Source organism: Taudactylus pleione, unplaced genomic scaffold, assembly GCF_031769625.1.
Source record: "Taudactylus pleione unplaced genomic scaffold, aTauple2 ptg000842l, whole genome shotgun sequence".
NCBI lineage: Eukaryota > Metazoa > Chordata > Amphibia > Anura > Myobatrachidae > Taudactylus > Taudactylus pleione.
In genome coordinates, this window is record NW_028285244.1 from 808,229 (window position 1) to 824,621 (window position 16,393).

At 42.9% G+C, this 16,393-nt stretch overlaps 1 protein-coding gene across 2 annotated transcripts in view; it reads left to right on the top strand.

Moving 5' to 3' along the window:
- The first annotated feature begins 8,140 nt into the window (after positions 1-8,140).
- Positions 8,141-16,393, top strand: part of SACS (sacsin molecular chaperone) — a 29,429-nt gene continuing 21,176 nt past the window's right edge. For both annotated transcript variants that reach the window (XM_088458544.1, XM_088458543.1), the window contains exons 1-4: positions 8,141-8,171; positions 11,225-11,371; positions 12,448-13,930; positions 15,168-15,259. In XM_088458544.1, the coding sequence (XP_088314670.1) occupies positions 8,156-8,171; positions 11,225-11,371; positions 12,448-13,930; positions 15,168-15,259 (1,738 nt within the window). In that variant the 5' untranslated portion in view covers positions 8,141-8,155. The remainder of the gene's footprint in view (positions 8,172-11,224; positions 11,372-12,447; positions 13,931-15,167; positions 15,260-16,393) is intronic.

Consider the following 16,393-nt stretch of genomic DNA (forward strand, 5'->3'; position numbering starts at 1 on the left):
GCAGCATGAAAGCTCTGTGTGTCAGGAGAGCTGCAGTGTGTACGGCTGGTCAGACTTGCCTTACAGGCTGTGAGACTGCTTGCTGTGTGTTGATAGTACCGATGTTTACGCTGTTACACGTCGTCGGACAGATATGAGAAGGCAGCAGTGGGCGTCCCAACGGCATCAGCATATTTTAGAGACTGCGATCCGTGAGAGAATGTAGTTGCGATTGCATTACCATCCGTCTCTGATTTAGGCTCCATGTGTATGACATTCCCAGCTACATTTCCTTGTATTGCAGTGCTCCTTGCAGTGACTGTAGCAGGAGGAGCTCAGTGGTCATGTCTGTGTGAATGACATTCCCAGCCTCATGAACTTGTGCAGCCATGCTCATCTCAGGCATTGTAGAAATCTGTGTGTATAATATAGCCATCCTCATTAACATGTGTAGCAGTGCTCCTCACGGTGATTGTAAAATAAGAGCTCAATGATCATATCTATGTGTACGACAGTCCACGCCTCATTACCATATGTAGCAGTGCTTCATAAAGTGATTGTAGAAAGATACATTCAGTGGTCATATCTGTGTGCATGTCATTTCCATCCTCATTACCTTGTGTAGCAGTGCTCCTATCGGTGACTAGAAATATGAGCTGAGGGTTCATGTCTCTGTGTGACATTCCCTCCTCATTACCTTGTGTAGCAGTGCTCCTATCAGTGACTAGAAATATGAGCTGAGGGATTATGTCTCTGTATGACATTCCCTCCTCATTACCTTGTGTAGCAGTGCTCCTATCAGTGACTAGAAATATGAGCTGAGGGATTATGTCTCTGTATGACATTCCCAGCCTCATTACCTTGTGTAGCAGTGCTCCTATCGGTGACTAGAAATATGAGCTGAGGGATCATGTCTCTGTATGACATTCCCTCCTCATTACCTTGTGTAGCAGTGCTCCTATCAGTGACTAGAAATATGAGCTGAGGGATTATGTCTCTGTATGACATTCCCTCCTCATTACCTTGTGTAGCAGTGCTCCTATCAGTGACTAGAAATATGAGCTGAGGGTTCATGTCTCTGTGTGACATTCCCTCCTCATTACCTTGTGTAGCAGTGCTCCTATCAGTGACTAGAAATATGAGCTGAGGGATTATGTCTCTGTATGACATTCCCTCCTCATTACCTTGTGTAGCAGTGCTCCTATCAGTGACTAGAAATATGAGCTGAGGGATTATGTCTCTGTATGACATTCCCAGCCTCATTACCTTGTGTAGCAGTGCTCCTATCGGTGACTAGAAATATGAGCAGAGGGATCATGTCTCTGTATGTCATTTCCATCCTCATTACCTTGTGTAGCAGTGCTCCTATCGGTGACTAGGAATATGAGCTGAGGGATCATGTCTCTGTATGACATTCCCAGCCTCATTACCTTGTATAGCAGTGCTCCTATCGGTAACTACAAATATGAGCTGAGGGTTCATGTCTCTGTATGACATTCCAAGCCTCATTACCTTGTGTAGCAGTGCTCCTATCGGTGACTAGAAATATGAGCTGAGGGATCATGTCTCTGTATGACATTCCCAGCCTCATTACCTTGTGTAGCAGTGCTCCTTTCAGTGATTGTAGAAATAGGAGCTGAGGGATCACATCTGTGTGTATGACATTCATATGCATTACCTTGTGTAGCAGTGCTTCTCACAGTGCATGCAGAAGGCGGTGCTTTGGGATCATGTCTGTATGTGTGTATGACATTCTCAGCCTCATTACCTTGGGTAGCAGTGCTCTTCTCAGTGACTGCAGAAATAGGAGCTGAGGGCTCATGTCTGTGTGTATGATTCTCAGCCTCCTTACCTCGTGTAGCAGTTCTCTTCTCAGTGACTGATGAAATAGGAGCTGATGGATTACATCTGTGTGTATGACATTCCCAGCCTCATAGCCTTGTGTAGCAGTGCTCCTCACAGTGCATGCAGAAGGCGGTGCTTTGGGATCATGTTTTTGTGTATATGACACTTCCATCCACATTACCTTGTGTTTTCCGTTGTTTTCTTTTTGAAAGTTTGCCTATACCAGGTCTTCAGAAAACAGATCAGTTCCATACTTTCATAGTGATTTATGTTATAGTATATTGTAGTTGATCTGTTTAGAACAATCTAAAAAAATGTATCTATGCTAGATAGCTAAATCTAAATACACCTGGTATTCTCAGACCACTGAGGGACTTGGTATTCCTGTTTGAGTTCAGTGAAGCATTTTATATTTCAGGTAAGTACAGTACAATACATACCCAATTAGTATTATCTATTATGTTTATATGCCATGGTACTGGCACACATTTAAATAATTGTTATGTACTAAGGGCCTGATTCACTACGAAATGCAATAGCGATTACGCACGCAGTTCAACTGCGATAGTATGCTAATCCATTGCGATCGCATTTCAATCTCAGTACAACATAAGGACGCCCACTTTACCTTACACACATCCGTAATGTTTAGCAAGACTGCAAAACCATCGGTACAATCGATTACCTTCACAGCCTCACGCACACTTGCACAAGGTCAGACCTTACTCAGGAATTGCTAACTTCATCGCACGCTATGAGACCTCAGGCTGTGGAGGCCATCGTAGTGGATAATTTTTGCACACCCCTGCAACGGTGTTGAAAAACACTGGCACGCTTGCGTTCGCCCGACCACCCACCCCCGCCTCGATACCACCCACACACGGCACTTCATGTCAATCACTCTGCGATGGGTCTGCGTAGTCATTGCGATCGCAGTCCCAATTGCAATAGGTAGTTTGCGCACGTGCACTGTGATGCATACACATGCGCAGTACGCAACAATCGGCTGATTGCGTGCGTATTAGCAACTGCGTTCCTTGCTGAATCAGGCCCTAAATATAGTACCAACAGTGAACACCTTAAAAACACAGCCTGGGTTAAGCATGTGCCTTTGCTGACTGCTTCCCTCGTATATAAACCTAAATTCATATTTTCTGTTTTCTATGGCCCCTAATACAAGGCAAGTAACAAAGACAATGATTGAACGATTTCTGACAGTATTAAAATGAATGGAATCGTCCAAATCTAGCTGCAAACACATCAGTTGTCACATATCGTTATCTGACAAGCGGGAACGCGCATCGTTCATCGTTGCAGGGGCACAGGTCAGATATGAACGATTGAATGATTTTTAAAATCGTTATCGTTCAGATCTGACAGAAAATCTGACCGTGTGTATGCACCATTAGCGTTGTGCCACCTAGTGGCAGGACCTGAATTACAATATATTATGTTCTATTTGCTTATTTAAAAAAAAATACAGAGTGGGAATAGTGTTTAGGGTAATTTTTTTTTTTTTTAGACACAACCACATGGATCCAATTATTAGGAGCCCTGAGGAGGGTATTGGAATTACTGGAAAAAAACCAAATTAAAATAAATCCTCAGATCGTCTTCTTTCTGTTTCCGGATTGTTTTTGAACATTAGTTTGTTAAATAGATTCTTTTTTTAGAGATGCCACTGGAATAATGAATACTTTGCAATGATATTTAATCTCTGTGGCGTATCTATAATGGGTGCAGGCTGTTTGGTGGACACAAGAACATGGGTCATGGAGGTCGTAATACAGCACACCAGGTTGTATATTTACTACAGTGCAGGTTTTTAGAAGTGAAGATGTTGCCCATAGCAACCAATCAGATTCTAGCTATTATCTTCTCTAAGGTGCTAGATAAATGTGAAGTAGAATCTGATTGGTTGCTATGAGCAACATCTCCACTTCTAAAAACCTACACATATACCCCCTGGTGCCAAAACCAGACACTTCCACTGTACTTCCCTATACCTGCTGCTGGAAAAGGTGGCACAAGAGAAAGCAAAGTTTCTGGCATTGTGCCCAAGTGCTAGCTTATGCGCATGCCAATATTTTCTGAAGACATCGCCGGAAAGATGGTACCACAGGCAGCAGGTATAGGGGCACGCCTGTTGCATGGGGGGAAGGTGCTATTTTTTAAAACTCCTCTGTATAAACATATGTAATAATTCCTATGTAATAATTCCTGTTAAGATAAATTAAACTAATTTACTGTTTTTTTCTATTTCTTTTTAAAGCTATGTGACAGGACCAAGATAAGAGATGTGGCGCCTAGTAACACAAATATTTATTTAAATCTCCAATCAAAAGGACTAAAAGGGGGAGGTAGTATATTTATTTATATACTGCACACATGCTGCATATTGCTTTACACAGAATATTTAGGGGTCTATTTACTAAGCAGTGTTAGGAGACAGAGTGAAAAGTGATAAGGTGCCAGCCAATCAGCTCCCAACTGTCACCTCACAGGTTGTGTTTGAAAAATTACATTTGGGAGCTGATTGGCTAGTACCTCATCACTTTCTTATCACTTTTCACTCTGTCTCCTAACACTGCTTAGTAAATAGACCCCTGAATCATTCAAACTACTCTGCATCCCAGTGGAGCTTACAATCTATAGGCCTGATTCCAAGATTTACGCAATGCCGTTATTTACGCAGAAAGAGTGATTGTTAGCCATCATGCATGTTCATAAGCCGCACAGCGCACGTGCAGCAATTATACTCGCACAGAGGATTCACTTGCAAAGTGAGCGACATGTTGTCACCATTTGGGGAAAGTAACAGGGGGGTGGTTAAGGAAACACAGGCGTGTCTGACCGTGTACACGCCGTTTCATGGGCGTGCATAAATCAGCCATAGCGATCTGCGTCGCAGCCTGCGAGCTCTTAGCGTGTCCAGGGAGCAGCATTGTTTGAGACAGGTCAGACATGACTTACATGCTGTGTGACTGCCAATGTGCGGCAATGTTCCCGATGTTTACGTCGTCGGACGGCTATGAGGAGGCAGCAGTGGGGATCCCTATTCTCGGAGATGCTTTGGAAGGCATTACCATATTTTCACTATTGCGAACCGTGAGAGTTCACAGTTGCGATTGCATTTGCGTAAATCACTGAATCAGGCCTTATATTCCCTACCACATGTATAAAGTAGGGTTAGTGTTTTTGACCTACCAGTATGCTTCTAGATCAGGGGTGGGCAATAAGTGGCCCTCCAGCTGTTGTTGAACTACAAATCCCAGCATGCATTGCAACATTTTTAACATAGCCATATAGCAAAACTGCTGCATGGCATGCTGGGATGTGTAGTTTTACAACATCTGGTGGGCTGCTTATTGCCCAACCCCTTTTCTAGATAATTTCTCTTATTTAGAGTGATTCTTTTTAAACCTGCTTTACATCTTATTTTTAAAATCCTATAAGCTGTAAGATACTGTACACACAAGTGAATATACACTGTAAGTATGTGGCCACATCAAGATGTAAATGTACCCTTGGTGCAGATGGTGGCAGAAGAATATTTAAAGTTTAACAATTGCAAACCCCTTTCCTCCCGAAAGTAAGTAGCTTAGCACCAGTTCTATGAAAGGGGGTAAAAATATAGACACATAGGGCCAAATGTAATAGGGTGAGAGTTTAGAAAAGTGAGAGTTTCTGACACTTTTTAAACTTTGCCAATGTAATAAGAGTCCAAAAACAAAGTAACAGAGTGTACTTGCATGTTTTTTCAGACTTAAAAAACTCTCACGATTTAAAATCTCATTCAGATGTTTTCCCATTTTGAAGATAAAACTCAACCAATGTGAGAGTTTACTGCTAAACTCTCACATATTCTAAACTCTCACCCTATTACATTTGGCCCTGAATGTTGTATAAGTTCCTGAATTCCCTGGTTTACTCCTCATCATATGTAACAGAATAAGGGGTATATTTACTAAAGTGCAGGATTTTAGAAATCGAGAGGTCGCCCATAGCAACCAATCAGATTCTAGCTATTATCTTCTAGAAGGTGCTAGATAAATGTTAAGTAGAATCTGGTTGCTATGGGCAACATCTCCACTTCTAAAAACCTGCACTCTAGTAAATATACCCCTAAGTGCGTTTTAAATTACTTAAATTCAAAGCACCTCCAGCTATGAGGAATAAACAATTTAACAGCTTGCTTGTGTATCCTGTGTCCAGACATTATCATAATATTTTTTTTGCTTATTCTGACAGGAAAATTTGGACAGACAACTCCACCTCTTGTTGACTTTCTCAAGGATATTTTAAGGAGATACCCCGAAGGAGGGCAAATCCTAAAGGTAAGGAAATTGCACTTCTTTTAATATTTCACAGGATGTATACTGTATACTAGATCCCATATTAAGAACAATTAATCAGCAGCTGTTGCCTTCTGTAGCATCTCACGTCTAAAGTGCACTTGAAAGTGGTTCTCAAACCAACTGAAAAGTTTCAAAATTCACAATAAAAATTTGAGTGAAGTTTGATCCACAAAAACAAGTTTGTCCTTTTCAGAACTGGCTTGGAGGTTTATTTCATTTAAAGGCTGCCTTGTATAGTACTGTATTTTGAATGGTTTCCTATGTGTGCCTCAAACTTTACACAGAACGGTTGATGTTCCAATTGAAGAGTTTTTTTTCTTTAAATACTGTAAAAATAGCCATCAAACAGGCAACGTTTTACAGTTTTCTAGCTGAAGTACCCGGCATTGCCTGGGTTTAAATCTTCAGGTTATTAAGTTAGGCATCCCAGACCAATTGCCAATCCTCTGTGAAGTTTTCATCCATATCTAACCAGTGGAAGGCCCAGAACAGGCTCCCAGGGTCAAAGTTCTGCCCAATGTACACCAACGGGAGGTCCGACCGGGACCTCGCCCCTCTATTATGTCTTCTGGCATCCAATGTTACCACTCTCTGAAGTTTCGTCCAATTCCATCCAGTGGAAGGATCAGAAAAGGCTCCCAGGGTCAAAGTTCTGCCCAGAGTACACCAACTGGAGGTCCGACCAGGACCCTAAAATCCGGCCAGGATCCAACTGGACCACCTTGTGTTGTTTTCATCAAAATCGATGCAAGGGTGTCTGAATGCATAACTAGACAGACAAACAAACAGACCAATGAATTTAATATATAAGTTTGGAACCTCTTTCAGAAATGTGAACTGACTGCTTATTGTTGGAGTATATCTTTGTGTCTTCATTTGTTGCTCAGTAACCTGCGGATGTGATACTTTCAGTGCACCCAATAAACATATCTAAATATAGAACGGCAATGAAACCAGACCATACCTTATTCTGTGCCTGATCCTGATTTGCATTCGAATCCGGTCTGGATGGATTCTGCAATTGGTTTGCATGCGTTGGAGCATGTATACGCAATTTATAGCAACTACGAGCAATTCAGGGTCTCAGTTGTATCTCCACTTGCAGGTGAGCGGTTATAACTAGATGACAGCTGCGTGTTCACGTGTAAGATAACGTGTGCATGTGCTGAGTTCCGTCAGACTTTAGACTAGGGATGTGCAGGCTCGGATAGGTTCAAATCTGCACGCCGAGTTCGCCGAGGCAAAACGTCATCTTTCATGGACAAACATCATGATTCCTGGACAAAAAACCATGGAAGATGATGTTTGTCCATGAAAGATGACGTTTTGCCTCTTTCTGAGACCCGACTTTTGGAGGGAAAAATCCGAACTTGGCATGCAGATTCGAACCTATCCAAGCCTGCACATCCCTACTTTAGACAGATTTCTCATACCAAGGATAGGGTTGATGATGATGATGATGATGGCTACTCCACCCACCCCCCGCTACCTAACCCTCCCGTCCCGCATCCTAACCCTAATGTCGACATTCTGACAATGTTGACATTTCACATGTCAACATTTGAACAGTTTGACATCCTAACTGTCAACATCTTGGTGTTGACAATATGTACAGTATGTCAACATTGTAAAAGTCGACCTAATGATGACATCGTAGGGTAAGCATGTGCATAATGGAGAAGGTTCATGCATTTTTAGTTGCTGGGGTCACAAAATCACAAAATAGCAGCCTATACCAGTATTTGAAAGAAATCTTTTATTTTTTTGTACCATAAGCAGATTTTTATTCCATTGCAATAAATTCCCCGTAGGAGAGATATGTTTCTAACACATGATATATTTCTAGTCATTTTGCATTTTGAAATGATACAATTTAGGAGCTGATCCAAAATGCGGAGGACGCTGGCGCCACTGAAGTCAAATTCTTGTACGATGAAACCCATCATGGCACGGAGTCCCTATGGTCAAAGGATATGGCCCAATACCAAGGTACATGAGTACATTAGTGCTTTTGTAGACCCATGTAACAGATGATCAGTGAGACATCTATGTATAAAATCTAAATTAGCTCCATACTTTAAGTGGAAATCTGTGCAGTCTTATGCACCTACGATAAATTCAGATATGTTGCTCCTACTATAGTTCTTTATGGTAGACGTACTAAGCTTTGAAGAGAGATAAAGTGGACAGAGATAAAGTACCAACCAAACAGCTCCTCAAGATGGGTTAGCACTAGACGAGATATCGGACGATTTGTCGATTTGGGACAAATCAGAACGACAAATCGTCTAGTGCGTACGCACTATTGCGCGCTCATGTGCGTTGTTCCTGCCTGCAATACCGACCAATCTGAAGATTTGAGGAACGACACCATGTTTCTGGATGCGGCGGGGAAACGACCTATCGGGCAATCATACACCAGATTGTGCAGTGTGTACGGTGTACGGAACGTCCTATATATCATCTAGTCCACAGGTTCTCAAACTCGGTCCTCTGGACCCCAAACAGTGCATGTTTTCCAGGTCTCACAGAATCACAAGTGAAATAATTAACTCCACCAGTGGAACTTTTGAAATGTGTTCCTGAGTAATGAATACACCTGTGCACCTGCTCGGTGACCTGGAAAACGTGAACTGTGTGGGGTCCTGAGGACCGAGTTTGAGAACCTCTGATCTAGTCGCATCTTCCGTCACTGGGTATAACATCGTCTAGTGTGTACCCAGTATAACTGTCACATTACAGGCTGTGTTTGAAAAATTACACTTAGGAGCTAAATGGTTGGTACCTTATCTCTGTCCAAGGCTTAGTACATCTCCCCCAGGACGGAATGTACTAAGCATTGCATCCGCGATGCTGTACATGCCACTAATCAGGGCTGCCATTAGAAATTGTGGGGCCCGGGACTGACAAATAGGCAGGGCCCCTGGGCCCCCCTCCCCCTCCCCTTGCTTATGGTGCGTACACACGGTACGATAAAAATTAACGATATAAACAATAACGATATTGTTATGGTTCAGATCGTTAATTTTTTTGTGCCTTCCAACCCCCAAACGACCAGTGATGCGCACACACGTATGGACAATAATGATATCGTCCATCGACCATGCACGCAGGCCAACCTGGGTGATATCGACCAGGTTGCATAGGGATTCCCGGTCGTTGATCGTGGGTCGCTGGCCGTCGTTGGTGGTGTGATGGAAGATCGATATCGATCATCCAGCACACCGGGAAGGTGCAGGGAGATCAGTCAGCGATATAGTTGTCGCTGACTGATCGTACTGTGTGTACGCCCCATAAGTCTCATGAGTCATGACTTACCTTACCGCATTGAAGAATGCTCCTTGGCTTCTTCTCCTCTAGGCATGGCTGGCGCTGCTTCTGATGTACTGCGGCTCATTTGACCTCTTCCTTCCAGCAGCGTGGCGTGACATCATGAAGTCACGCGCGCCGATTCCAAAGGGTAAAATAATAATTATTGAACAAGGGCAGGGGCAAATGCAGGATAAACACACATATATATATAATATATACAGTATATACAGTAACAAACATGTATATATTATATATAACACACATATATACACATTAACACTTATACAGTATACACACACTAACACATACATACACACTAATACAGACACATACATACATATGACTTACATTTAGATGCAAGTGCAACAGGAGTTCGCTAATGAGGATGGACACATCGTATAATTAGGCACTGCCCCCTCTACAATGCCGCAATTCGCGGGTGTATGGGGGCGGTTATTGCTGCATTGGCTCCGCCCCCATTGCATTCCGAGGCTGAAGAGGGGATGAGGGGAATCGACCCATGAGTAGTGTGGGCTGTGCATTGGGGGTAGGAGTGGGTGCGGGCCCCCTCCCTTTCTGCCAGTGTCCGGGCCCGGACTCCAGTCCCAGCATTCCCCCCTGATGGCGGCCCTGCCACTAATTATCAGGTACATACCGGCGATAATATCATATATTTCAGCTTAATACATCCCGCCCCCATTCACTTAAGTCTTCACACATAGAAATGACCACTGATACACTTCTATTCAGTTGTGTCAAATATAATTGTGCTTTTGCAGCAGTTCACTAATTAAGCTGCATGTACCCAGCCACTGAGAGCTTTGAGGACAGAATATATATATAGCGTGACTGTGGACACGGATTATAGGAAAGTATATGGGTATTCTATAGTATGTAATGACCAACTCATTAAGGGCAACAACATTTTATGGTATTTAATCTGCTTTCTATCTACCATGTTTAATTAAATGGACTAGTATTTCTTTTCAGTCACAGACTTTTGCTTAATTTAACTTTTGGCGTCCTATTTAGGGTTCTGCTAGAAGTGAAAGTGGGTCTCTCTATACGCTGAATAGTTGGATGGGGCACAGTGCCATCTAATATGTACATGAAACCAAATGCATGATGCCCACTCCTGTACAATAATGTACTAATGTGCTTGCCATGACTATGACATGAGGAAAAGGGTTTATCATGGTTTTATTTTACTGTCCTTCAACATATTATACCGGCAAAGCACCCAGCAGAACGTACCCATATGGATTACCTGCTGCATACCACCAGTGCTCTCTGTATATCTTCATTGCTCCCCCCCAACCACACACAGACACATACTGGTGTTACGTGATATCTCAGACATTGCTTACATTCTCCGTCCTGTTTTGGATTCAATATTTTCAACTGTATTTGTATTTTTTAACAGTTTTTTTTATTCAGCTCATGAAAAGTGTTATTTATACTACTGATTGCTACAATTAAATAAAAGTGACAGTTGTCATGTGAACAGTCTCTTCTAACTGCCGCTCTTTGATGACCACACCGATTTTTGCTACTGTATCATCTGCTTGAGACACACTTGTGCAGGTTTACAATGTGCGATTTAGGTTGTACACATATAGGTATTTTTCTACTGTCCGTATTTTGCTTTATTTTTTGTCTTCGCTGTTCTTTTTTTAGTACTTAATACTGTAATTTATTAACTGAGCGGATGTCATTTTGCCTTTACCTAGGGCCTGCACTTTACGTATACAATAACGCAGTTTTCACCCCTGAAGACTGGCACGGAATTCAAGAAATTGCAAGAAGTAGGAAAAAAGATGACCCTCTAAAAGTTGGACGATTTGGAATTGGGTTTAACTCTGTATATCACATAACAGGTGAGAAGGTGTAATGTCTTCAGCATTCACTACTCTGTAATGTGAGAATTACCATACAACTCCAGTAGCCTACAAAAGCTAATGCTTTTCTATGTTCTGCACACTTGATATTATAGCACATGTAACAAACCTGTAACATTTATTATATAGTGTTATATTAGAGCAGTGGTGTCACAAGAGGGGAGCGGGCCGCACCCGGGTGTCACCCGCAGAGGGCTGACACCAAGGTGCCGACTCCCCCTCAGTGACAGGAACTGGGTGAGCACTGTAGCATTAAGTGCAGCACTCGGCTCCTGACACTGTGAGGGAGCCGGCACTGCACACAGGGCAGTCCGCATCCCCCCTTCTCCAGCAATAACCATGGGGGTTCGGGCCGCTAGGCCTCGACCCATGTGGCCATGCCCCGTACTCGCAAATCCATTCCCCTTTTAGTCGGCACACAGCATCCCTCCCCGCACCAGGTGACACTGGGGACGCCATGGTATTGGAGCAGATTGGGAAGAAAGCAAAAAGAGCAGCTTTACACCAGGACAGACCATGTTGCCATGCTAGGGATGCAAATACATTTATTGCTTTTTGCATGCAAGGTAAATACTGGCTGCTTTTGCATGTAGCCCACAAATACTATTCTGCTGTATTTTTACACTGCAATTTAGATTTCAGTTTAAAAACACCCCTCTCACATCTAAATCTCTGTGCACATTTTACATCTGCCCCAGCTGCAGTAAAGCGTGGTTTTACCAAGGTGCAAAGTTCCAACTCTGTATCAGACCCTTTGGGGCAGATGTACTAAACTGTGGAAAGTGATAAACTACCATCCAATCAGCTCCTAACTGTCATTTTTCAAACACAGCCTGTAACATGACAGTTAGGAGCTGACTGGCTGGTAGTTTATCACTTTCCAATTTATCACTTTTCAGAGCTTAGTACATCTCCCCCAAAGTGTTGAACTGAAGGCACAGAATTCATTGTAGCACATGGCTTATATAGCTGCAATGATCACTATAAATACAGAGATGTGTAGTCAGCTATACAGTGATCATTCATAATTATGTTTTTGTTTTCTTCTTGTATAGATGTTCCCAGTATTTTCAGTGGAGGTATAATAGGGATTTTGGATCCACACCAGGTACTTTTCGGGCGCCACGAGTCGGGCCAGTGCTGGGACATTAAAGAGGACAGCAAAGAAATAAGCGAACTTGTGGACCAATTTGCCCCGTTCATTAACATTTTTGGGAGCACAAAAGAAACCCTGGCTGAAGGCTATTTCCCCGGGACCTTTTTCAGATTTCCTCTTCGTGTCCAGCCATCCTTACTAAGTAATAATCTGTACACTAAAGAAAAAGTTCTAGAACTGTATGAATCCTTCCGAGCTGATGCAGACACGGTGCTTCTGTTTCTGAAGAACGTCCAGAAAGTGTCTCTGCACGTTAGGGAGGTGGACGGGTCTGAAAGCCTGGTGTTCCGGGTGACCGCTAGTGAGAACAAGTTGCTAAAGCATGACCGACCCAACTCCATCAAGATTCTGGAAAAGTCGATTGAGGGCTACTGTAAAGGAGTTCCAAGCAATAGCGTAACTTGTGTCACCTATCATGTAAATATTATTGTTGAGGATGAAAAAGCCAAGGAGACACAAACCTCATCATGGTTGGTATGCAACAGCGTTGGGGGTCGGGGAATATCCAATGAATTGGACTGTCTTGCCGATGACCTAAAATTTGTTCCTACTATTGGAATTGCTATGCCTTTATGGAACAGCGGAGATGAAAAGGGTGCCACTCCAGAATTCATCGGAAGAGCCTTTTGCTTTCTTCCTTTACCACCCGGGGATGAAAGCAAAACAGGTCTCCCAGTCCATGTCAGCGGCTTCTTTGGCTTAACCGACAACCGTAGAAGCATCAAGTGGAGAGAACTGGACCAGTGGCGGGATCCTGCTGCTCTTTGGAATGAACTTCTGGTCAAGAATGTTGTCCCGAAGACCTACGCCACGCTTATTCTGGAAGCTATCAAGAGAATGGGGACAGGAGAAAATACAGATTTCCCGCTCTCCGCTGAGAGTATATATAGCGTGTGGCCAGAGGTGGACAAAATAAAGACACACTGGAAACCAATCCTAGAACCTCTGCTGAAGGAGCTGTTCCAGAACGCAGTTATCTACTCTGACAATAAATGCTGGTTAAAAGAATCAGATGTAAGCTTCACAGAAATCGATGAAGATCAAGAGTACACAAGAACCATCTTGAACTACCTCCAGAACTCAGGGACTCAAATTGCCAAGGTTCCAGCTAATGTTGCTGCTGCATTCCAAATTCCAATAAATAGTTCAAAGCTGGTGAAGAAGGTCACCCCAAGCCTCGTCCGTCAGGTATTGAGGAAATCTGTGCACAGAGGACCAGCACATGAGAAGCTGCACATACTTGAGTTCATACTCAGTGACAAAAATTACAGTGAGCTTATTGGGCTTGAAATGCTTCCTTTGCATAATGGGACTTTTATTCCTTTCTCGTCGTCTGTATCAGATAAAGATGTTGTTTACATAATCTCGGAGGAGTTCCCCAGGTAATGAACAAAATGCAGTACCGTAAGTTTAAAAGTGTTATCTGCTTTAATGTGTCTTGTACAAGGAATGCTTATGTTAAATATAGGATTATATGACCTATCTGTACAGCGTATGAGCAAACTAAGGGGTCTATCCATATAGCCGTGAGCTGGCTCGCCCGCAGCATATGCTCCACCTATGGTAGCCCCAAAAAGTCAGCGAGTACAGGGTAAGATTGGTGTGGAATGGGGGCGAGTTGATGTGCCACTGCTGGCGTTTCCGTGACACACTGTGGGGCTCGCAGCTACTTCAGTTGACCCAAAGAGTTTTGGATCTGTCATAATTTATTTGTGCTTTGCATTTTGAGAGGATTATCAGACAATTGACAGGAAAATTGTAGTGATGTCACGCCCTCGCATGCGCCACGTAAAAGAGGGCGTGGCACTGTGTCAGTGAGGTCATGCTCCCTGATGCAGTTTTTGGGGCGTCACGCTGGGGGCTTGCCCAGCACTTCAGAAGCTGCTGGCAGTCCCCAGCCTCTCTGGACAAATGGGCACCTCATCCATCACCGCTGCACTGGTGTATGGTGACACCATCCAAGGCGGTGACACCAGAATAGCAGAGCAGCTCTGCTATTTTGGTGTGGCCCGCACCCCCCTAGTGACGCCACTATAAAATTGGACAAGAACAGCCACAATGTGTGATATAATAACCTCTGCATCTAGAATAATTTACACCATCACAGAAGTTACGGGGAATGTTATTATACAGTACATAGATTTTTTTATATATTTCCAATGGACAAATAAAATTGTGTAGCTTTTTAATACATCTAATGCTGTCAGTCTGTTTATCTTGAAGTGATGCATATATTTTCATGCACTTTCAATGTATTTTTAATAAGAATGTGTTTGTAAGTCAACTAAATCAATGGTGTGGGATAAGCAATCTCTTTTTTTTCTCATTATAGTTTTTTTATTTCTTCTTGTTTTGTGTTATTTTCTGTTTTATAAAGCATATGATTTTTTTCTTCCAGTTAAAACCATTGAGGGGAAGGTTTTGAGTGGGAGGTTCAATAAAAAGCCCCCCCCCAATACAACTATATAATGTTGATTTATTTAAATTAATTGCAGATCTTAATTTATCACTTCTCAGTCATTTAAATTATATTTTGTTACAGATTGGAGATTAAAGAAAATAATAATAATACTGGATGCACTGTTTTTTTAACCATTTTAAAACAACATTATTTTTCAGGGCGCTGTTTCCTAGTCTAGAAGGAAGACTTCTTTCAGAAGATTTAAAGCCTGAAGTTCTAACTGCCTTGAAGGAAGCTTCTACCAGTAGAGGTAATGGGTTAAGAATGCTATTGCTGTTATATATATCTCTTAAAACAATACTCCAGGTGTGTAACAATGACACAGTGTGGGATGTCATTGGCACCCCGTGCATGAGCCCTTTGGTCTGTGTTCTATCGCAAACACTGACCAATGACAAGTATTGAGTAGACACCATTCTTCTTTTCATTACATTCTTGGGGTTAAAGGTCGATATGTATTGATTTTGATCGATTTAAAATCTATCTAAATCGATGTTGTGTTTCAGAGGCTGAATCGCACAGTTGTTAACATTTAAAAATCATTCTAAAAAATTGTCTGTTAGCAAATGTGCGATTTAGTCCCTGAAGCACAACATCGATTTAGATCGATTAAAATCGGCCTTTAGTTAATTTACTCCTTGGTATTATTCAACGCCTGATAAAATAAAAAATAAAAAAAGGCAATTAAAAATATATTGTGTTCTATTTTATTTTTTATTTGTCCTAATAAAGATTTGCCTGTTTGAATCGATTGGAGCAGTAATATGACCATTACTGTTGTTATTAAACAGTGAGATTTTTGAATTTAGGGGGTCATTCAGACCCGCTCGCGAGCACAGGACGCTCGCAAGTGGGTCGATGTTACCCCAATACGCATGCGCACGACGGAGGGAGCTCCGTCGTGCGCATGCGCGAGACCCGGACAGCGACAGCCAAGCTGTCGCTCCGGGTCTCGCACCAAAGGGGGCGTACTGTCGATGGTGACTGACAGCACGCCCACCAAAGGGGGCGTGGCTGCCAGACGGAGGCGTTCCCATGGGAATGCCTACCGTCTGGGTCCGGCCCCACTGACATCATTAGTGATGTCAGTGGGAGTGATTTTGGCTCTGATAGAGCCAAAATCACTCCAGGGCTTGCGGTCACCGAGACCCTACCGCAGGGTCTCGTTGCAAGTCCGCTGGTCGCGATGGTCTTGACCATCGCGACCATCTTTTTGGCCGCTCGCATATGCTGTGGGTGGTCACCCAGAGCTATGCGAGCGGCCAGGAGGCCGCTCCATTTTTAGGTAGGAGGGCACTGATTCAGAGCGAGCGCTCTGGTCAGAGCGTCCGGCTCTGAATCAGGCCCTTAGAACAAAACAAGCTTTTGATTATCCCTATTTTTC